The 22,668-nt window shown below is 47.1% G+C and overlaps 1 protein-coding gene across 1 annotated transcript; it reads right to left on the reverse strand.

Moving 5' to 3' along the window:
- Positions 1–903: 903 nt before the first annotated feature.
- Positions 904–21,147, reverse strand: LOC144101666 (uncharacterized). The gene is made up of 12 exons (XM_077634801.1): positions 21,075–21,147; positions 19,116–19,371; positions 18,107–18,122; positions 16,993–17,087; positions 13,743–13,979; positions 10,586–10,808; positions 9,405–9,555; positions 8,676–8,779; positions 7,487–7,637; positions 5,025–5,198; positions 2,620–2,745; positions 904–1,115 (listed from the first exon to the last, which is right to left on the reverse strand). The coding sequence occupies exons 2-12, from the start codon at positions 19,345–19,347 to the stop codon at positions 906–908; spliced, it is 1,719 nt and encodes a 572-aa protein (XP_077490927.1). The 5' UTR covers positions 19,348–19,371; positions 21,075–21,147; the 3' UTR covers positions 904–905.
- Positions 21,148–22,668: the final 1,521 nt, after the last annotated feature.

The following is a 22,668-nucleotide window of genomic DNA, read 5'->3' on the forward strand; positions in this document are numbered from 1 at the left end:
TACAATGTCAGTGCACGTTAATCAATCCTGAATGCAGGGCTGCAGGTCCATTCCGATATTTAGAGCATTTAAAGCAGACAGCTGGGCTAGTTGATCTTTAGATTCAATGCACATGGTAACTGCGCTAGAGACACGGACAAAGATAGGACACCACGAACGCTATATCAACTGGCTTTATTCCAGACAGGCACATGAATATATAGGCAAACGTGTACATCAGATCACACCCTAAAGCGCATGTGCAACGGCACCTTCTTGTTCAGGAAATGAATTTCTTTAGATGACAGTGATACCGATTGGTTGCTTACGCAAGGCTGTCGTTCTATGTGAATGAGGAATGCTTCCAGTATTTCGCGTTGTTTTTGATCTGAGCTTGCAAAAATGACCCTGGTCTGATTAAATAGCGTTCGTGGTGTCCTTCTATCTTTGTCCGTGTCTCTAGCGCAGTTATCATGTGCATTGAATCCATTCCGATAACCTGTGGCTCCCTGAATGAACACCTTTAAGGCTATCCTGTGTGTGCTGTTTGAACTCAGGTGTGCTGTATTACATTTAGTCGGCGCTAATTCCTTTTAAGCGTGCACGTTGCCTTTGAACTGTCAGCAAGGATCTTGTTTTCATTTAGAAGCTTTAAAAATCACACATGTCGATCAACTGTTTACGGCGAGAGTGTATGTATATATAGGTGCGCAATAACTTGCTGAATGTCCTTATTTGTCAATGTATTGTCACTGCCCATTGTGCGCTGCTGCGCTACGGTTTTGAATTTTCCGTTAAATAACCACTTAGTCAACATAAACGGGCCCATGTACGCAAAACCACACTGACCAGTTGTTCGGCCTTTAATGCACAAAAGGCAAGTGCGGTTTTCTGCCGCACCGGACACAACAACGACCGCCGCGCCCTCAACGAACGACGCTGGTGCACGACTTTTCGTCGAAGTCGTCCGTGGCCAGAGTCTTGTAGTAATCGACTATCTTCCTCAGCGCCTTCAGCCGACTGTGTGGGCCGAACTTGTTCAGGGTCGAACACTCGTTCGCGTAGTCGTCGAAGTCGACATCGTAGGCAGCGATGCCGAAGCTCACGTCCTGCACCACGTCTTTAACCTTGCACAGCTGGGTACCAAGGAAGAAAACGAGGGATTTATTGAAGTTTGTTGGAGCTCTTTGATGCACCCAAGCCGCTCGATCACATAAAGCTCGTAGCTGTTGTACCATAGAGCACAAACACTGAAATGGGCGACGCATAGCTATAGAAATATCAAAACATACCAAGCGCCATTTCATGCGCGCATGCCCTTTAAAGTTGCTCCTTCAGCGGCCGCAGTTCAGGGGGCATACTGTGAGATCCAACAGTCGGGTAAGATGACACACTAGCAGCACTGGGTCATTTGACCTTGCTATGACATATGATGACGTCTTTCCAAGAAGGCGATGAGAGAAAAAATTGACTGTATATTAGGCACATATGAAGTCAATCTAGTTATTCCATGTTGGACAATGGCCTGCTTGCGTACAGACCATCCGACCCGATCCCAATGCGATCAAGTGGAGTGCGATGGATGGGGGATATAGGCGAGTGTCTGCGGTGCGCCGAAAAAAGACAGCGCTCAAGGCTGGCACAGGTGCGGTTGGGGCACGATCAGAGGTAAAGTGATTATAGAGCGGGATCATCCACACAAAATGGAACTGGGAAGTTTCCATCTCACAGTGAGGGGAGAAGAGACACAGAGGCAATTTCTTAGGTTCTTGCAGTAGGATATGATTGCGAGGCCAGTAACGAAGCGTGTTGCCCTCGGGTTGTTACGGCCAGGGAATCGCAAGCGCCCGATGAATAGTGGCGTGGGCTGGACGATGAGCCAGCTCTTTACCTACAATTCCAGCATGGCCAGACAGCCAGACCACCTTAGCGGCTGAGGAAGAAAGGTTCTAAAGGCTTCTGAGAGAACCACGTGGAGGACGGGCAGAGGATCTCGGGGGCCTTTTGGTGTAACTGACGCCGTAAAACAAGCCACTAGGTAACCGCAACAGCACACAGACATGTTGGCGAAAATACAGTGTTCATTTAACAGGAAATTAGCGGCCGGAGCGCTATAATAGCACAGAAGATCATGACAAGGTGTTATTGAAATTAACTTTAGTATTCTTCTTCATCTATTTGATCAGTTCCAATGCTTTGATATGAGAACGTGGCGTCATTTGTTTGTTATATGCATTTAAGGTCGTTATTCCACATATTTATTTCTCGGTTTCCGCGGACCACAATGGCTGAGGTCATCGAGATGCATGCAAAGCTCCCTAGTCTTTCGTGCAATGTAAAAGGCAGTTGTGCAATGTAAAAGGCAGTTGTCGAAAATAAGATAGAGAGATTCAGGGATTACAAGAAGAAATTGAAAACACGAATGTGCAACAGGTACTCATACTATCAATCTATTGTCATATGTCGACCGACACTGGTGGACAAGGCACAACTAAGCAGGGATATTTCAAATTTGTGATCTTGAGAAGAGTACAGAGTCCCGAGAGATTCTACGAGAACATGTTGATTACTATGCCGACTCCTTCTCCTGGGTGAAAAATCTCAATCGATTGTCAACCGTCAGGGCGGGTCATGAGATACCTTAGCACAGAGTCCTTCTTCGTTGTCGTAAGCAAACGCACGGCGCAGCGTCGTGTGATGAGTCAGCACGGCGTAGTGGTCAGATTTGTACTGTATTTGTGGCCCGTAATTGATGTCGGAGCACACCTGCGAAAACAATAATAGGCAGTCAGTTGCTTACTTAAAATAGCGTAAAGAACGTTTTGTAGCGACAGCTACACTACGCCAGCCAATTCGCGAGGTCAGCGTTGCTGCTCGCTGAGCCGTGGCACCACCGCTCCGCCAGCTGTGCGCATGCGCGGAGGGACGTCATAGCCCGCAGCTGGTGTGCGCGCCGCTCGCCTCGTCAGTTGTGCGCATGCGCGGAGTGACGTGAGAGCACGCAGCTGGTGTGGGCCGCACGCATATATTACGCTAGCATTTTGAGCCTTCAGCGTGGCGGCGGCGCCGTGGCCACCGTGGCAGCTGCCGGTGGCGCGGCGCGCCGGCGAAACCGGGTGGGGGAGTGGAGAGGGGAGAGAGTGAATCCACGTCCAGGGGCGAAGGTGAAGAAGGAATGCGCAGCGAAACGCAGCGGCGAAAGACTGACTTTGCAATTCGACTGAGCGAGTTCCACTCGACCAGCTGTAGCTGTCGCGTCACTCCAGGTTTAACCAGAGCTAAACCAATGCCATTTTTTTCCACAGGATCTGCTGGCGAGCCGAAAGATCACACAGGTCTCAGTGGTGCATCCAGCACTGCGCTGCCTCACCCGTCTAATGGAGTGCGGCAGAATATGCGTGTGTAAAGTTGAGGTTTGGGCGAGTTGGTAAGCATTCATGGTGGGTGAAGAGCGGAACAAAGGCGGGACAAAGGCAATACAAGCGCTGACGAGCGACTGAGTTTATTGAGGAACGATAAGCGGTAACATACAGTGAACGTCAAAAGTCAAATATAAAAACAGAAAAACCGAGAAAAGGGGTAAACAACCTAAGCCACGTACAAGTGAAGACATTCAATTTCCTTGTCACTTAATGTCACGGAAGGATTGCTGTTGCATTTTTCTCCCCGATTATGAATGTAATATGCTTCCATGATTTCGCCCGTCACCTTGTTCTTATGACAGAACCGCACTGCTATCTTCTTGTACAGAGGTTCGCATTTGCATTTTTTGCAGCGAAAATTTGTCCAAGGAACCCGCTCATTCTTTTCTGGCTTTCTTTCGTGTTCTTTCGTTCTTGAATAAACTCCGTTGCTAATCAGCGCTTGTCGTGCCTTTTGTCCCGCCTTCGTTGCGCTGTTCACTCACCATGTATGCATGTGTCGCAGCAAAACATATAGATGACTTGCAGCAGAAATTCCCCACATTGATTGTGACTCACTCGAGACATTCGTTGCGTCAGCGATATTAAGCTGTGGGATTTTTCTTCGATGGTAAAATCGCGATCGGCGGTGGAGGCTGCTCCTGGTATCTGTTGTTCATGCCGTCGTCGCACTCGCCGCTTCGGTGGATAGGCGAAGGCTGTTGCGACGCCATCTTTTTGGCACCATCTCTCGGCCACAACTACGGTCGCCGGCGGAATTTCGTCTAATGGGGCTGGTAAGTACTTCGCCTTTTAAAAAAGAATGGCTGCGGCTCAGCTGGGGTAAGCTCGATTATGCAAGCGAAAGCTTTGTGATGCGTGGTAATGCCGTGTTTCTAAATCAGGTTAGACAACCTCTTCGTCCGTCGCCGAAGTCGTGGCGGAGGCGGAAGCAGCAGCGGCTGCCTCGAAGTCTCTTCGCTGCCACCTTTCGGCATCCTTCAACCGCCATTGAACCAGTCGACGCTACCGTTCTTCGTCGGCCTTTGCCGCTAGCTTGGCATGCTCAACTTCCCTTCCTCTAGCTAAGCACTTAGCATGATTGGCAACGCCAGCCGGATGATCAGACTCAGCCCGTCGTCTACGAAACTGTCCCGACGGCGTAGATGGTCCGGGCCGGCTCGCTTCATACGTAGCGAGAAACTGTGAGGAGACAGTGCGTATTCACGCGAGAGAGGAGCCGTCTCCCTTTCAAGTGAACGAAGAGTCACGTGGTCATTCATGTGGACATAGCTGGCAAGGCGGCGGTGGTGGCAACAAGTCTGTTGCCACCACTCATTTGTTTTGTAAAGTCGTCCACAGTTCTCCAATTGACATTTTGTTCCTGAAGGAAAGAGTTTGAAATTAGGCAATTATTCGACATAGAACCGCGCCAAGTTGTCTTACTCGAGTTTTAAAAACATTGGTTGCCTATCGTGGAGATGCCCTGCATACTGCCGACGCAGACATCGCTATAGGAGATGGAAAGTATTTTGATGTGACGCGACCAGACAGCGAAACTAGTTAGTTGCAGACTCTCAAAAGAAGTGCTATCGCCTCGGTCGACATCCTTGGATATCGGTGGTTCCTAAAACTCTCACTCACCTCCGCGTAGCTGCCGAAGGACACCGCGCTCGGGTTGATGTCGCAGTGCGTGTAAAACTCGACAGGCCGTCGCCCGCTGGGCCACGTCCATCGGCCCTTCATGGTCACCGACACCAACCCACGGCTTGAATAGTTTCTGACCTGGAATTCACGAATACTCGACGGGGCATACTCCTGCGGGAGGTTGGTGCGAAAATTATAGGCACATCGACTTGGGTTTCGGGTTTGGATGCAGCAGAATCAAAAGAACGGGACGCAGGAAGGAACACACAGGACGAGGACTAAGCTGCACTGATAAATAAAATTCGTTATTGAAAACCTGCGCTTTATGTTTCCTTGTCAAATCTCTCGCTTTTCATCAGCCTCGTGCTTTACTCAAAAAAATAAATTTATTTTCTTGATAACGATATCGATGGTGTGCTTACGCACTGCTCTCCTTTTTCATGTATCACCCATGCTTCAAGGATCTCGCGTCTTAGCCTGTCTCCATTCCTTTCCAGGACTTACATTTCATGCAAATTGGGCTCACACGTGCGTTCGTGTTTTCTTTCGTCTTTTTTGTTTGTTTTGCAATCGCTGCAATGCTTGGCCAGATTGCTGGCTGGGGTACCTGATAGTGGTGTTGCGTGCTGTTTTGTCCTATCATTCTGGCATTTTCTCGTCGACCCCATATATTGCTTTCCACGGAGCAGGGGGATAGTACAAGGAAACAAAAAGCGCGGGTTTCCAATAAGGAATTTTAGTTGTCAGTGCAGCTCACTCCTCGCTTTGTGTGTTCATTTCTGCGGCCTGTTCTTTTGATTCTGCTGCATCCAAACCCGATGTGTACAGCAACTAGCTCAGTTATCCGTCCTTTTAACATTGACTTGAGCCTTTAAGCCTGCACAACTTTTATCATTTAGAGAACTGCGACCGCACTTTTCTAATGTGTAGGCCATAATCTTTTGCTCTTACACTTCATCCTGTATATGGGACGTCCCCAGAAGCCCACGCGAATACGGCCGTTCACACTGATCACGTGACTCCCCTTGCACGTGCCTCAGCTACTTTTGTCGCCTACGGGTGAGCCCACCCGTGATCACGTGACCATCTTCTGCAACCCCCCATCATTGCTCACTTTGTGAAACCTACGTCGATACCGGGTCTCGGACACGGGGTCGTCAGACACCGCCAGTCACTTCGAAAAAGCCCATTCTGAACCTCTTAACAGTCACACAGTGACTGTGACTGTAGCGATACTTTGATGAATACTGGCACATTGTAATATATGTTCAACTGTTTCTACGGATGCACCACAGACTACACATTTGTCATCTTGGCTACATTTTCTTTTTAAAGATTTGCGTTCAAGACATATTGGGACTGTGTTCGGTAATAATCCGTTTCATTTGGACCTGACGTCAACGTGACACAGAGTGACAAAAGGACAGAGATCGGCCCGAGAGAGCGGTTTGGTTTGAGCACTCGGAGTCGACCGTCCTCCAATTGGTTTTCCTCAGCATACCGCCGCACCGGCCAAGTTTGCCAGCATTTTGAAAGGATCTGGTACATGCTATCGGCCCTAAAAGTTTTCGAAGTGTTGTTGTGAGAACAAAAAAGTTTTAGAAGCACTGACTGAAGCCAATCGCCTGAAAGGCCTGATGGTGCATCGGGACGAGCATGCTCCGTCAACTGGTAGCTTTACCAGGAGGCTGCGTCTCGAGGCAGCGCCACACTGATATTCCGCGAGCAGACCACGCAACAGTCTGTGCGTCACAACTATGAGGACCCACGTGATCAGGGCTGTTGCTGTTCCACGATTCTGAATTCACAGCTGAGCCTGGCGTTGACTAACCGAAACAGTCATTGTTTAGCATGAATATTGCAAAAGGAAAATTACTAGGCGCACATGAGTCCTGGAGCATGTATCATGCGTACATACCCAACGATTCTGGACAGAAGCATTTTTGAACGAGAAAAAGTTTATGAACGCATTTTTTTTATATATTCTAAGACTTCACTGTAACAGTCAATATATCCGCCGCTTTCCCGTCGGAAGGTTTGCAATTTTGCTATTGACAATTTTGCTGTCCTCAAAAGGGTTCCCTATTAGTTTTTTATGGCAGTCTTGAATGCTCGAAGCGAGCGATGGAAACACTATAAAAGAAAGATATTGGTACATATGAGAAAAATGGACCATTACCTTCAATATTTTTATACCAGTGCCTTATGTTTTCCAATATTCAAAATTTTTCACCAAGAATGGTGGACATGCTGCCGCAATGCGCAAGGTTTGAATAAAGAACACGCAAACAAAAAATGTGGTGCACACCGCCGAGTTACACTAACATCGCATATTTGACAAAACAGCCGGGGCCGTTTAGCCGGAAAAGTCCGAGCCGCTACGGTGCCGGCAAGTTTTCCCAACTTTTTTCCCCGTGTTTCTCTTTTTTTTCCTTTCTCTCAGACATACGCTGACTCACCAGGTCAAACCGATACGATTCGAAGAGGTCGTCCGGCAAGTCGATCGTCGAGTAGCGGGTCGGAGGCATCACAGCGCAGTCGTCGACAGTGTTGTCTCCGAACCGGTAGTGGCCGTGTACAATCAAAATGTCCGTGTAGTACCCCAACTTCCTGCACATTCACGACCACACATGAAAGCATCAAGAAAAAATTAACGGTGCTTTAGCTTTGGTTAAACCGAGTGAGAAGCGGTAGCTTCGCGATGGTTTAGCCTGGCAAAGCCTTGTCATGCTGTTCGTTGAGCGTTTGTTTGGTATTTTCCGGGCTAAACCATCGTGAAGCTACCCCTTCTGATTCAGTTTAACCAACGCTAAAGCACCGTTATTTTTTTTCTAGGCGCGCCGGCGCTCCTTCCGTCATGTACTCTGTTAAAGATGGAGTGACGTCACGCCCTATCACGTAAACGCCGCGTTTAGGCTCCTCAGCGAGCCCAAAGTCAATCACGTGACCAATTTTCGGTTGACTTTGATGTAACCTTGACGTCTCCGGTTTAACTTTGACTTGACCTTGAAATGACATTGGTCTTGACTCTTGACCTGTACATTTGCTTGACCATTGGTCTGACCATTGACCATCCACCAGTTTTTCAAACTTATAAACTGAAGGTTTGACCTTGGCTGAGCTTTGAAAGTCATCGGCAACGCACGGCGATCGCAGCCAGAGATCTCTAGTACTGAAGCTACCACTTCGAAAAAAAATCATAGCACTCGACAATTTGCTCGCATTTCGCCACCTAGGTCGTAGTACGGGAACCTGAAAGGGCAGACGCCGAATCCTCATTGCGTGTTCTCTCTTTGCAGCTATGTGTAAATTATTACACGCAAAGATCACAACACCGAATTTACCTGAAGTAATTTCAAAACCAATTTCTTCTTTCATGCTGTTTCGGTTTCAGAAACTGAACGGCGACTGTGACGTCGCAGTACATGAGGCGCACAATATCTTTATTAAAAAGTCTGCTTCTTCATTCCTTGTCCTCCCAAATATCTTTGGGAGGGAAGAAAATTTTCATTAAAATTTCTCGGTTTTTTCTGTTCTCTGTGAAAACCACATCGTGCTTGTTGTATACTTTTCGAATTGTTGAATTTTTTAAATTCCTGTTAGCTAAGGATAGACTGCGCTATAAAAACTGTCGTCTGAGGAACGTACCTGCCGAGGTCCGCGAGGAATTCGGCCCAGTGCCTCTCAGGACTCGGCGCAGCGAGCGCCGTGACTACGGTGTGTCCTTTCGCCGAGGCGTAGTCGTGGATTACCTGTTGGGAAAAAAAAAAGCTTAACAGACTAATATAGGCAGTGCCTGGATCGCAGTACTGCATTATATTTATGCTTTTGGGTGCAGAATTTGTCCCAAGGGGTTTACATTTCTACCACGCATTTCGACAGGTTCTACTACCTTCAGCGTTAAGACTCTTTCATTGCAAGAAGTGCAGAACTCCAGGCGGTCAAATTAATCCGGAGCACTCCGCTACGGCTTCCATAGCTCAAGTGTCGCTTCGAGATTCTGAAGCGCGTAATTTACAACTGCTCTTTCTTCCCAGCTTTCTGTCTGTCGGTCCGCTCGACGAGAAAGGACACGCGCGGAATGACTTAGATTTGAATAGGGTTCTAACCCACGTCTTTACGGCATCGGTATGGGTAATGGCCTCGCAGCGGCAGTTAGCGCTCATGCGATTAGATGGCGCTGCTGCTCCTTTCAACTGTTAGCAATCTAATGCAAGGGGGCAGGCACGACGTATTCCTTCCATTTCAGTGGCCGGCCTGCCTGCCTGCCTGCCTGTCTTTATCGCGCAGTTTCACGGAGCATTGCCCCGGTGTATTTCAAAGTTTAACTTTTTTTTTAGAGCTTTGAGCGTATAAGGATGGGAGAATCAACCTCACCTTGAGCAGCCAGATGGACACTTGCATATCTATCCCCGTCGAGAAGTCTGACGCGTCCAATACTCCAACGTGGAAGATTTTCATCCGCCAGAATGTCTCCAACGGGTACTGGCCAGCCTTCCGCAAGTGCGCTGACGCCTCCCCGATGTGCCTGCGTGCGACGTGTTGTAGAGAAGTATGACTGCATGAGAAGAAATTTAAACACTGCGCCTTTTAACACCCCCCCCCCCCCCCCTCTTCACGGGGAGGCCGCCGTCACCTCCTCCGCTCTGCAGGGTGCCAAGGCATCAGATGGTCATGTTAGGTGCGCACGGAAATGCACTGTTTCGGTAACTGTTAAATTTTAAATCAGTATAATAAAACCAACATTGACCTTTGGAGGACCGATGTCACTGCCATTTACTTAGATGGGCGTTTTTGTTAAAGCGAGCCCATGCAGGTTTCACAGTGCACTGGTTAGAGGATATAGTGTTATAGGAGCTACGGGAGTCGGTGGTTCGCTACACGGAGCACCGGGGAGGGGTGCGCCTCGTGAAACATTCGCCGTAATAGGATGGAAGCTGCCAGACGCTTCTATAATCGCCTCTTTGACGCTCTCTTCCCGTCTATGTAGGGGCAATAAAAAGGTGTGCGGAAATATTTGGTCACAGACTAACAGTGAAGGGAAGATGGACATTACAGCGAAGGGTTTAGAAAATGGTCAAAGGGGTAAATATCTTAAAAGCAGACAGAGTTAACGCTGACTCTCGTTGAAAATGGTGACTTTAGCATCATACCGTGAGCGTGGTGAACTTTATTGTAGAACGATAATGAAGGACGAAGGCTCAGAAGCCGTTGTAAGGCTTCCCTGGAGCTGTCATGTTTCCTTCTATTCATCGTCTATTCTTTGATACTAATATTACAACGCACCCTAAATAACACCGATTGATTGGTTGACAGGGCATAACACGGACCATGAGTGGCCGCGCAATTCAGTTTTATGTATGAGAGACAAAGCTACGCCGACGCTATCAACAGTGTGAGCTCCGGAAACGGCGTCGCTGTGAAGAAGACATGCAACTACCTTTTTTTTTACTCTTTCGCTGTCTTCGTCCGATGTGTGCACTTTCAATTACAACAGGCGGAAGTGAATGTCCGAATGGTTTTATACTCGTCAGGAGCCAGGGAGCGCATATACTCACTCGAAAGCGAACGCCAGACCAAGTGCAGTACTGTTATATCTGTCGGCAGCCCGCATGAAGGTCTGTAGGTCTTGCCCAAACTTCCCCTGGTCGACGAGGGTGTTCTTGTCGTTTGCGTACATTGAATCGTAGAAGGCGTAGTCGCAGAGACCGTCTTCGGCCATAGCAGCGTCCTCCGTCGTCCTCTGGCCGTAGGTGCAGAGCAGGGTCTCGGGACCCTGGGCTGTAAACGTTGCCGCAAATTGCTTTTTGTCCAGCACGCACGCACCTTTGCCAAAGTTTGCGCACATGAAGGGGCATACAGTCTAATTCAGTATAATGGGGAACAGTCGTCCTGCACGCAACAAGCAAAGTAGGAGATTTCAAGCATACCGAAATGTGCTAGCCTAGATGTATACGAGACGAACCGGGTACGTGCTGGAAACGTGCGGCATCGATTCCGCTTGCCCAGTATTCCTGCATGTTTCCGCTAAAGCAAAGCTCAAGATCTTAATGCCGTTAAACACTGTGCACAAAGTACACAGCCATTGTCAGGTAAAATGGCTTCAAGAGGCGCTGGGGAGTCTGCTGCTACAGCGGGACGGCTGCCAGCGAAGTAGAGGGGCGATCATTTTCGTTTTGTCCTGTCTGATGGAGCGCTACTTGTCGTCATGATACACCAACTCGCCCAAAGAGCTACCCTCATCATGCACATTTTTATTTAACGGATGCATTTAACGACATTTCCCCCCTTCCTGCTGGAAAATGCTTGTCCATCAGACGTGATTGGCCTATAAGAGGAAGTCGAACTTGCACATGTCGTGCCTTTCGTCTTGGTACGTAAGCTTTAGGTTGCTCTTAGAGTCATTTGGACGCATCACGGGCTACTGGGCTACACCTGCATGAGAGACTTAGAGTGAATGTGTCCATTCCTGGAGATCAGAAACCTGAGACGATGAATTCGTATCCTGAGACCCGCCAATTGCTAAGACAGTGCACGTATGTCCTGCGTTTCGGACAGCTACACGTTGGAATCCTACGTGCGTGAACTTGAAACAACACGTTGTTCAACACCAATGAGCCTTTTCTATGCCCATCCAAGCGTGCGGAATTTGTAATTCTCGACTTTCATATATCCCTGGCAGTATTCATAGCACTGTTGGCGCAATCCTGCGACACAGGTTGCTCTTCCTGAGCGACCAATCATTAATTTAACTGCCACCTGGCACTCTGGTCAGTTTGCTCTCATTGCGCTGAGTAGGTTCTTATAACTCCACAAGGTCACGTGACCTATATGACCCCCCCCCCCCCCCCCCCCCCCCCACCTATAGGTAGCTTCTCCGGTGATTTCTCGCTCACAACGAAGACGACGACGCCGGGTTTTGTACAGAACGGGAGGCTTAAGGCTATCGCTGTGAAACAGTGCTGCAATGACGTATCTGATGCTTTAATGATGCGTACCTGTTGTTGATGCGTACTATGCTTTAAAAGGCGTGTCATGCGCCGTTTAGCTTGAGCTGACGGCGGTGCTGAATTTTTCAGCGACTACGCAGCGCACGCGCTTCATGGTTTTGCCAAATGCCGACGATGTTACAAACGAGCTACATTTATCCTCCGCCCGACCGCAGCCCTCGGCTACACAAGAATGCAAATGAAAAGCATTTAAACGCCAACTTAGGAAGCTATTGTTATCTTGCCAATTTGAGTATAGTCATAATTAAATAGTGTTCTTCATGTTTTCCTGTCGTCTCACCAAATAAACATAAAACTCTGTATAACGCAAAATGACTCTATAAATGGTTTTTATCTGGCTTTTGTGTCGTTTCAAGCAATATAATTCAGTTTCACTGACAATTTAAAAATTGCATTATATCTTTTTGTATGATTTTGTACAACAGCTATTTGCGCTGATTTATTCATGTAAATTGCGCAGCGTCCTATTACGTGTGATTTGTTATGTGGAATTTGATTGCAACAGTACATGCAATACGTTTCTGTTCAAGTGTCCAATGTTGCGTTTTTTATCTTTTGTGATTACAGGAGGCACACTTTATTTTTTTGTTCTAAGATTTGTATTGTATCTGTCCCGCTGTTGACTGTTTAGGGTCAGAGGCTTCGTCAGGCACCACCAGCCTTTAGCTTCTGTCCCTGATCAGACTCTGTGTTTCGTCTGATGCTGAAATAAAACAACAAGAGAATAATAAAAAAGCTACGCAGTTTTTTAAAGTTCGGAGCTTTGAGCAGGTTGTATAGCTTTACTGTGCAGCTACGAAACCGGGCTCAATTGAACGGGAATTTCAAATGCAAATATAAATTTTTTTCTGTGGAACTCGCGTGTCTGTGTTTTACAAACTTCGCTCCGCCACAGCGGGCCTGCGCGCTTGCTATATGAGTTTTCATGTATATTCATGTAATATCAGAGTAACGCTTGTGTTCACGAAGTGCGGTCGTACTTTGAGTTCCCGAGGCTGCTTCGCGACGGAGCCGCTCGAAGGGAACCCTGCGCGCGCGTGCACGAATTTACTTTCAATAATACTTTCGCGAGAACATGTTCAGCCTCTTAAAACTGGCCCTCCGCGCAGGCTCAGTGGTTAGGGCGCTCGACTACTGATCCGGAGTTCCCGGGTTCGAACCCGACAGCGGCGGCCGTGTTTCGATGGGAGTGAAACGCAAAAGGCGCCCGTGTGTTGTGCATGTCAGTGCACGTTAAAGATCCCCATGTGGTCGAAATTATTCCGGAGCCCTCCACTACGGCACCTCTTCCTTCCTTTCTTCTTTCACTTCCTCCTTTATCCCTTCACTTACGGAGTGGTTTCGGTGTCGACCAAGATAAGTGGGACAGTTACAGCGTCATTTATTGTCCTGAAAACCAGTTTTCAATTCGCCTTAAAATTGCTGCATATATATGTTATTGTTTTCATTGATTTACGCTGCCGCTATTTCCGTGAGTTCTTATATACAAAAAGTGTAAAACCTTAAGCCCATAAAAGGTCATTCACCCAATATAAGTTCCTGAGAACTATTCATCCTTAATTCGTTCTCTCATCATCATAACGAACGCGCGGTGTCCAAAGCCCCTACAGGTGAGTGCCTTGCCTCTTCACGTTGTATCTCTGCGGTATACTGCGCAAGGCTGTAGACGACAGTATACGTCATCGCCCACGAGTGTTGAACTGACCCTTCGGATCCGTGGGTGTCGTCTCCAACTTGACCGTTGTCGTCCTGGGCCCGACTGTCGTCGTCCAGGACCTGGCCGTCGGCGTCCGGGACCCCACCGTCGTTGTCGTCGACTCGACCGTCACCGGGTTGTCGGCCATGACCGGCACCTCCACCACCAGTGGGGGTTTAGGGGCGGAGGGACCACGCTTGATGACGTCGCTCTGATCATTGGTCTCGGTGACAGGGTCGTCAAAACCTGCTCGTGTATTTACAAAAGCGCTGCCGTTTCAATACGAGGCAATTTCACCACCTAAGCTTCAGGCGCGTTTTAGTTCATTTCATTTATTGCCTTAATTTCTTTATTCCATTTTTTCGCGCAATACAAGCAACTGGGGACGGCGAGAAAAAAGCAGTGTTCCACCACTGCTTGTTCCACCACTGCAGCACATGATGCACGAAAAAAATACATAGACATTGGCTGACGTATGAGCATTCAGGAGTATAAAATTGAAACAACACTCGGTACAAAATGACTCAGCATGACAGCAACATAAAGACGAACACGTCATATACTGATAATACCTGTTGCTACTGTAGAAATAAAAAAATTAGAGAGTACATTCTTAAAGTACCACAAACAGCATTTCAGGCATGGTGCTTTCCAGCGAAAACAATGTTTTAGTTAACAGTGCAGTAAGATATACAGGTTGTGAAATGAAGACATGCTACTAAGTTCATTAGACAAAGATGTGTTTAGAAACCGAGATAAGATAGACCCGAGCATCATGAAAGCATAGTTGGTTCTGATTTGTAGGGTTGCATACGAGCCACAGCTTCTAATGTCATAAGAAGATTGGCAAGGTGTAAGTGTAACAAGATTAGAAAAGTAGGTGTCATCTTTGGATATCATTCGCTTATAAAAGCATGCAAACCTGTAACCAAACAAGTGTCTTACGGACAAAATCCTGTTCTCGCGGAAAATTGGCGTGATCGGTGAATCACAAGGTAAATTGGCAACAGCACGCAGCATTCTTTTTTGAAGAATAGAAAATTTGTTAATATTAATCACAGTCGTATTTCCCCGCACAAGAAAACAGTAACTTAAAGAAGAATAAAAAAAGGAACGCAGATTCACCCTGACCTGCAAGGGTAAAACATTTTTAAGGCGATAAACTTTTTAAGGCGATAGTTCTTTTAGAAAGCTGAAGAATGAAGAATAGATGGAGCTTTTCAGGACACCCTGGATGCTTGGATGACCCCCTCAGCCTTAATACGCCAAATACCTCTACAGACTTCTGGAGCCAAAACAGCTAAACAAAGCTCCTCTCCTGAAATAAAATATGGCTACAGCCCACCATCGAAAATAAAAAAGAAATGCTTTGCTTGAAAAGCATCGCCTGCTGCAGCCAACATCCTTTACTGCACAGTTTGAAACGCACGCAAAAAAAAGCAGGAAGCAATTTTAATGAAAATAACGCTGACCGTGACACTCACATGTATAGTACAAGAATGGACTAACGTATTTAGATTTCTATTCCACTGCCAAAACGCAGCCTAAGTGGTGCCGTTATCGCAGCAGATAATTTTTATGGCCTAGCTGCTTCCTGCCACTAATAGTTCCGCTTTCGGGAGCTGTATACATAGCAGGTTTTGTAAACAAGCTTCCGTCTGCCCACAGTCGATGATAACTGCCGTTGTAGAAGGGGCTCTTGCGACGAGAGAGTGACACCAGGGCCCAGGAGGCGCTGTAAAACGTCTCCAGTGTACGCGTGCTTAATTGAGCAAACAAAAGCTGCAAAAAAACTTCGAAACACGTATCTAATGTGATAGCATTAGAGTTGTCGCCGTACTAAAACCACCCAGGCGATGTCCGGCGTCACGAATTCCTCTGACTGGTCGAGACGATGATGACGTCACCGGTGCCACAAGACCACAACGGACCAACCGCAGAGCACGGCCAACTCAAGGTGAATTCATACCACCAAATGCAAAGTGGATTACGAAGGATTATGAGATAACATTAGAGGTACGCACTGCTCTCGAGAAAAGCTGGCACAGGCCGTCCGTGTGACGAAAAACCTCCATTGCTCGAGGTAGTACTGACATAGAAATCAAGGCAGTGTCCCTTAATAGAAAACCGGTGGCCAATCGGAATCGAACCGCTGTACTTTGCGTCGCGAGCCGTGCATGCTACGCCTACACCACTGAGCAGGGTTCGACGCGATGCTATCGCATTGTAGTTTCTTTAGGGTAGGTTAAGCTCGGTTAAGCTTCGTCCAAATTTTGTGACACGAGTCAGCGCTAACAAAAAAAGGTTCCGCCGCACTTCAGAAAATAGGAACAAAAGTACCAAACAAAATCATTTCAGTACAAACACTACGTTTAATCGCTCATTGTGCCTCTCTTGCATCTTCATCTTATGGGGCTGCAAATATCGTTTGGGAGCCGGCACACAAGACCGAGAAAAAAGTCGCCGCGGTGGCTCAGTGGCTCTGGCGCTCAGCTGCTGACCCAAAAAAGACGTGGGTTCGATTCCGGCTGCAGGAGTCGCATTTCGATGGAGGCGAAATGCTAGAGACTCGTGTACTGTGCGATGTCAGTGCACGTTAAAGAATCCCTGGTGGTCGAAATTACCCTGAGTCCTCCACTACGGCGTCCCTGATAGCCTGAGTCTCTTTGGAACGTTAAACTCCATAAACCAAACCAAATCAAAACCAAGAAAAAAAGTACTTCAGTACGAAAAAGCTGTAGTGCCGAATCTCGTTGCATTTTTTTTATTCAGACCTGCTTTCTTCCCTCCACGGCTGAGAATAAAATTATAGTTTAAGACACATGTCGGCTAATAGCTGAAGCTTAAACACAAGTTGGACTTCGCCTTTACAGTATCAATGAAATAACGATGAAGATAACGAGACGTTATGTGCGCAATCATTTTATAATTTTTAGCTTTCACTTTGAAGTGTAAGTCAAAAAGAGAAGAGCATGTTCACCTCCACTAAGATTTCGCCTAATAAATGCTTCATTTTCATTCCTTTGGCAGAAATGCGAAAAGAAAGAAAAAGTCCCAAAGCGTAGCTTTCCACTCTACACACTTTGCAATCTTTGAATTCCTTCCGTACGTCTCGTGTAAACTACTATTCCACGCTTTCCTGGCGGAAGGGGATCTGCTTTGTAAGTTTTTATAGAAGACATCAGCGCCTCAATACGGCAATGCTATGCTTGCTAACTAGGAAACGGTGGCCCGACATGCAAGTGTCGTCACAGCTTACCTGCCCCTATCCACACCACGCCGATGACCGAGAGGCTGACAAGGAAGAAGAGCAGGGCGCACAGCGTCACCATGAGCGTCGTCGAGTTGTTGTCTCTGCATGAAGCACGGAACAAATACAAATACGGTTCCCGTACCTATGCTTGTTCTGACGGATGTTCGTTTGATGCATGCTAGTCTTGATGCATGTGCTTTTGTTTGTACATTTGTATGTTGGTTACATATGCGCTACGGGCTACAAACGTCTCCGGTTCCTGCGAAAAATGTTCTTCAAGCATATGTATTTTTTTTTTCAGCCGGAACCTACTTTCAGTATCATTTAGTATAAGCCCGCAAGCTTGAATTTCCCCTGCAGAAGAGCGGTTTCTGCTCACCGGATAATGGCAGAGCTATAGGCTTCGATTGCGGCTCATACATCCCACTTCTATCCCAGACTGTATACATGCTACATGTGTACATTTGCCCATGTATGCCGCGTTTATTTCCTGCACATAGTTGAAGTTGTGTGCCGCATGTTTATATTTCCTACATTAGTAATTCGGGATGTGATATCAACCCAAAGTTTTCAGGTTCGATGTAACCAGTCTATCCAGTTTCTCACAAGACCCTGAGCCATGCCAAAAAGATCTGCTTGAGTCCTTACGAATCCCCTAACCTCGCTGTTCCCCGGACTGATGGATCATTTTACTCCACCCTTTTATACAGCAGTATGTGGCAGACTCCTGGAGGCGGCTTGTTACTGAGGCAAGCCTGGCGGCGATACACAAATGAACAACAGATTTACCAGCACTATCAGACGTTACTTTTTGCCTGTCCGGGGTCCTAATTCCCCCAAATTTTCACTCCCGAAATGGTGCGAAAGTTAAAAACAAAGAGAACATGCAGGCTATACTTGCAAAAATGCGTATACTGCTGCACTTCAGCAGTGTAAGCATTATAGGCATTGTGTTGCTGTTTTTCTAACTTTGGGGTGAAATTCTTTGCTGAAAGGGAAAGTAATCGTTGCATGAAGGAAAAGAAGCGCTTTTTTGGGTGAGTTCCCCACAGAAGGTCGAATTATTCAAATCATTTGCAGATCACTAGAAAGAAACACAGCTGCACACAGCGTTACTTACGGCTGCTCTTTGAGTTCTGCAATAGATGAACAAATATAACAATATGGTTACTAGCGTGTAACGCGAATGATCAGGCGTTAGCTGGGTGCTGATCGCGAAGGAATGGAAGCACATTATGGCATATATATTATAATGGAGGCACTAACCACGCGCCTACAACTGTGCGGGCCTGATACTAGGGATCTGCAAGACGTAATGGCTTCATACGCCGGTGGGTGCCCTAAAGTACAATATTACCCGCGTGCGCCCGGTAGTGTATTTGCGGACGCCGACACCAATGGCGCGAAAATGAGAAAAGAGCAAAGTATAGCTAACGCTCTAACCACTAGTCTACCGCGCTGAGGGCCAAGGGCTTGCGCATCTGCCTTATTTAGGAACGGAAGATTAGGGGCTAGTATAGTAGGGGATAGTAACTTTCAAGAAAGTTTACAAAAGACGAAGGGTCAAGACACCATGGTGCCGTAAAGAACATTACATGTATGGATTTTACTTTGGGGTTATCTTTTCTGCCGTAGAGCTTCCACAAAGGCGTACACAGATTTTGCGGGCTTACTTCAAATGTCAGGTTAATCCAATGCCCTTGTCGGCACAGGACCCCAGAGCAGTCAGAGGAGTACCAAAGCAGGGGCACCAGAGACGGGCTCGTCTACCTATTATACCTGTAATACCTTCGCTGAACTGCATGGGCCAGTTTGCTCTGATCGTGCTATTGAATAACATCAGATATATATAGCGCATGAATTCCCAAACACCCCCGCCCCCCCTAAACTCGAAAACTCCCAAAAAAGTTTGGGATTGCTGTTACACTTAAAAAGCTTTCCTACTATAGTACCTCACTGTAGCGCTATCCGCGCGTTTTGGAATTATCTTCCGCGGAGAGAAATGCCGTCTGTAATGCACTGGTGCAAATGGCAGAGACGCTACGAACTTGTTTTAAAGTTTAGTTTCATTGCATCGTGTGCAAGCGTTGATGTTTTTAAACGCTGTCTCGGTGCTAGTAGATCCCTACCTTCGCTTAGCATTTGGTCGGGCACGCTGACGTGTTCGACCACAAACATCCCTGGCGTTGCCTGTCCGGGCGCTGGTGGCTGTAGCACCGGTGGTGGGACAATGGGCGGTGGGGCAACGGGTGGTGTGAGCGGCGGCGCCGGGTACGCATATCTTGCGGATTGGTTAGCGCCCGGAGCAAAGCCTTGCGGCTGGGGGTACGACGCCGGGCTGATGTACGCGCCGCCGGACATGACTCTGAACAGGAAGCTGAACAACTGCAAAGGAAAACACCTTGAGGTCCCATTCGCTCCCGGCGTATCTGCCTGTTGCAAAATGCGGAATATCCATCACGCGAACTCGCAGACAAACTTCGAAATGACCCCCCTAAAGCACGGTGCAGCACGTAGTGCTTCTTAAGCGATCGCTCCATGTACAAACGATCAAAAAGAGACGGAGAGGGGGACAGGAGGAGAAGGAAATAATAGGGCGGCGAGTCGCAGAGCTTGTGGCTCACTTTACTGGCTACCGGAAGCTCCTGGCTTACATTGACGGAGGCAGCTCAATGCCGTGCTATTGGCTGAGGCTTTAAAGTGATAGTGAGGGCAAAATTAAGCCCTCTTCTATTAACAGATCACCGCGATCTAATTGCAAACAGACCGCTGTGAACAAAAAATTCGCTTCTATGAACAAGAATACACCCATAAACGAAATACTGGTGTGACTGTCATCGGATGATTTCGCAAGTACAGTGTGTTGCGTCAACGCAGTTCTTTCGGCTCGGATGCCAGAGGCTAAGACTACATCAACATTAAATTCAAAGCGGCGAACGCGGAGTCATTTTCAGTGCAAACGTCATTGCATCTTAAAATATGCAATGCGCTCAGCAATAAGTGCGCCTTTAGCTTCTGGGAAAACGCCACCATAGACAAAAAACCATTAAAGTAGTTTTTACTAAACACAAATTGAATTTAACGAATATTTCTGAAGTCTCTTATCAACGTAGTGCCTCTCCAGGAGTCGCTTCCCGAAACTTAGAGCGAAAAGAGGGGAGGGGGAGGTCGCATCCAGTTAACAGGAAAAGAAGCAATAAAGAATGGGAGTAGCGATTTCCAACAGTTGTCCTCTGTGATGATATCCCGAACCAAGTTTATCTCATTAGAGATAATTTGAGTTCAGAGGCGGATATTTCGACGGTTTAATAAATTATTCCTTTCGAAATCGAGACTGCGTGCTCTGGACGACGCCGCAGTAGAGGACTCCGGACGGGTTTCTACCTCCTAAATTTTTCGATGGGTAAAAGAATCAGCTGCTAAGCAGTAGACTGTACTCAAGTGCAATGTACTACAGGGGACAAAATTTTGCGGGAGGCGAGTTCTAGGAAAAACGTTTCTTGTAGCTCCACCTCACTACCCGCTCACCTGATATTCTATGAAGGCACTAAAGGCCTAAATGCTCCTTCCTCTCTTTACATTATGAGGCGACTGGGTAAGGAGGTGGAGCTGCAATAAACGTTTTTCCTGGAACTGGAGTCCAGGAAACTTTTCTTCCCAGTAGTACATTTAACACTATCGCAGGCGAACCTTGATAATAAACACCCTCCCTACACTTCCACGCCATCTCTAGATCAATTCAGTGGTACTCTTAAAGCGCCTACGTCTGGCGTGTAAACAAGAAATATGGCAAATGCTTGAGAGGGGGCTTGCTTACACTATGACTCGCAATATCAGAGCCGATCATTTTTTTCAGAAATAAAACCTCAGAAATCACCACGAACCACAGAATACAATCCAGCCTTCTCGTCCCATTAGGGTGCAAAGACCACGAGTGCGTTAGCCAAGGAGACTTCAGTTATCGAAAGCCCGGCTTAATAAGGTATATGTGGTCTATGGTGGAAGGGCGATTAATATGTCTTCAGGCTCAACCTGTACCAACAGGAGTAGACCTCTGCGATGAGGCAAGCCAATACAGCCACACTCACCGGTCTTACGACTGGAGAAAACAGTCAGAGCAGCGGTAATGGCGTTCAGTCCAAGCAGCGGCGGGGTTATTCTTCTTCTTCTTCCTCTTAAACCATGGCATATACCCACGTGAGGTATTGGCCAAGGTGTAGCGCCATAAACAAGGCAATTTCCATCGGCGATTACGACAAATAATTAGTGCCAAGCGTGAACTTTCAAAAATGAATCGATAAAAAACGACAGAATATTTAAAGTAAAATAACAAACAGTATTTAGGCGAAAAAGGAAGAGCTCGAAGAATTTTGAGTTAGCAAATCAACCTACCAGCTTCAATTATGTAATCATGGAGAATCCCGCAAATTGAACCCAATGCAAATCCTCTGGCGCTCGCACCGAACGATAATAACACTGGCAGAAATAACGGGAGCCCTAACCTGGAGAGAGGGGCCTCCAGGTAAACCTTTCTCTGAAGGGCAGGGTTTCGCGATTAACTTCTTCCTAGGATTCAGGTTAAATTCCAAGGACGCAAGAACACAGCATGCATTCTTCGTCATCGACAATCCGCATCACAGGACTTTAATCCGGAATGCATTGTTTGAAAACCATTTCAAGGGGTAGCAGATATGTTCCACAGCGCGAGAAAATCCCCAGTGTGTGACGCTGCAGAGCCAAAGAATTTATAAACCTTCCTTATCCTCGCAAACAAACGCTTGGTTGGTTGGAAGTGGCCTCAGTATCGAGATTTCTTTACTCGGCCTCGGTGTCCGATATGTAAACGCGAGGACATTGAAGCCGACATTCACCACTTTCTGTGGGACTGCCCTGCTCTCAAGCCTACAAGGATCCGGCATCCGGGTCTTTCACCGATAAACCCTGCTCCATAGATTGCCTGGACGCAGGGACCACACCATCGCTCAATGCTGGACTTTGTAATATCGGCTAACCTTTTTTCATTACTTTAAACATTACTGCATCCATCATCACAACATCACCCATTGATGCCCTGGGGCAATAAATCTCGTAAATCTCGTTAAAAAAAATTGCCGACGCCCCTTGCGGGTAAAAACCGCAATGCCTTCGCTGGACAGCGGTCGTATTGTTCGCTCTACGTGTGCCTCGTACACGCTATTCTGCGATAGGCTCCACATAAGCGCACACGATTGATTCGTAGCAATGCGCTGATTGTGGCACGCAACCAACGTCAGTGGATCCGCATCCCCGTAACGTAAGTGTGCGGTTATGATGACACTGTCACTGCTGATGATGATTGTGGTCGATATTTATGGGGCAAGAACAACTAAAACCAAAGGCCGTCAGCCGCGGGGCTCAGAGATCAAAGATTTCGGACTCTTCTAACTTGGCATGGAAGTGCGAACAAAAGTACATTCAAGAAAGAAAACAGGATACATAGGGTCTGTTATAAAACAAACTATCTCAAGCAGCACGGATAATTGGCCCAATATTGGAACTGAGTGGTTTAACACTGGCCCTTTGTAAGACCAGTCATTACCAATATATTCCAATATTGGACCAAGGTCCGTTGTATGACCAGTCTTTGCTTATACATTTCCAATATTGAGCCGATTATCTGTGCTGCTTGGGATTATTCATGCA

Source organism: Amblyomma americanum, chromosome 8, assembly GCF_052857255.1.
Source record: "Amblyomma americanum isolate KBUSLIRL-KWMA chromosome 8, ASM5285725v1, whole genome shotgun sequence".
In the NCBI taxonomy this organism is placed as follows: Eukaryota; Metazoa; Arthropoda; class Arachnida; order Ixodida; family Ixodidae; genus Amblyomma; species Amblyomma americanum.

Bases quoted from the DNA above. Each gene is read 5' to 3' on its own strand.
- LOC144101666 (XM_077634801.1), bottom strand. From the start codon at position 19,347: ATGTCCGGCGGCGCGTACATCAGCCCGGCGTCGTACCCCCAGCCGCAA. The intron at 10,809-13,742 runs GTCAGTTCAACA...CAACGTTTACAG, and splicing joins GACACCCACGGATCCGAAGG to CCCAGGGTCCCGAGACCCTG. The intron at 2,746-5,024 runs GTGAGTGAGAGT...TTGTTTTCGCAG, and splicing joins CCTTCGGCAGCTACGCGGAG to GTGTGCTCCGACATCAATTA.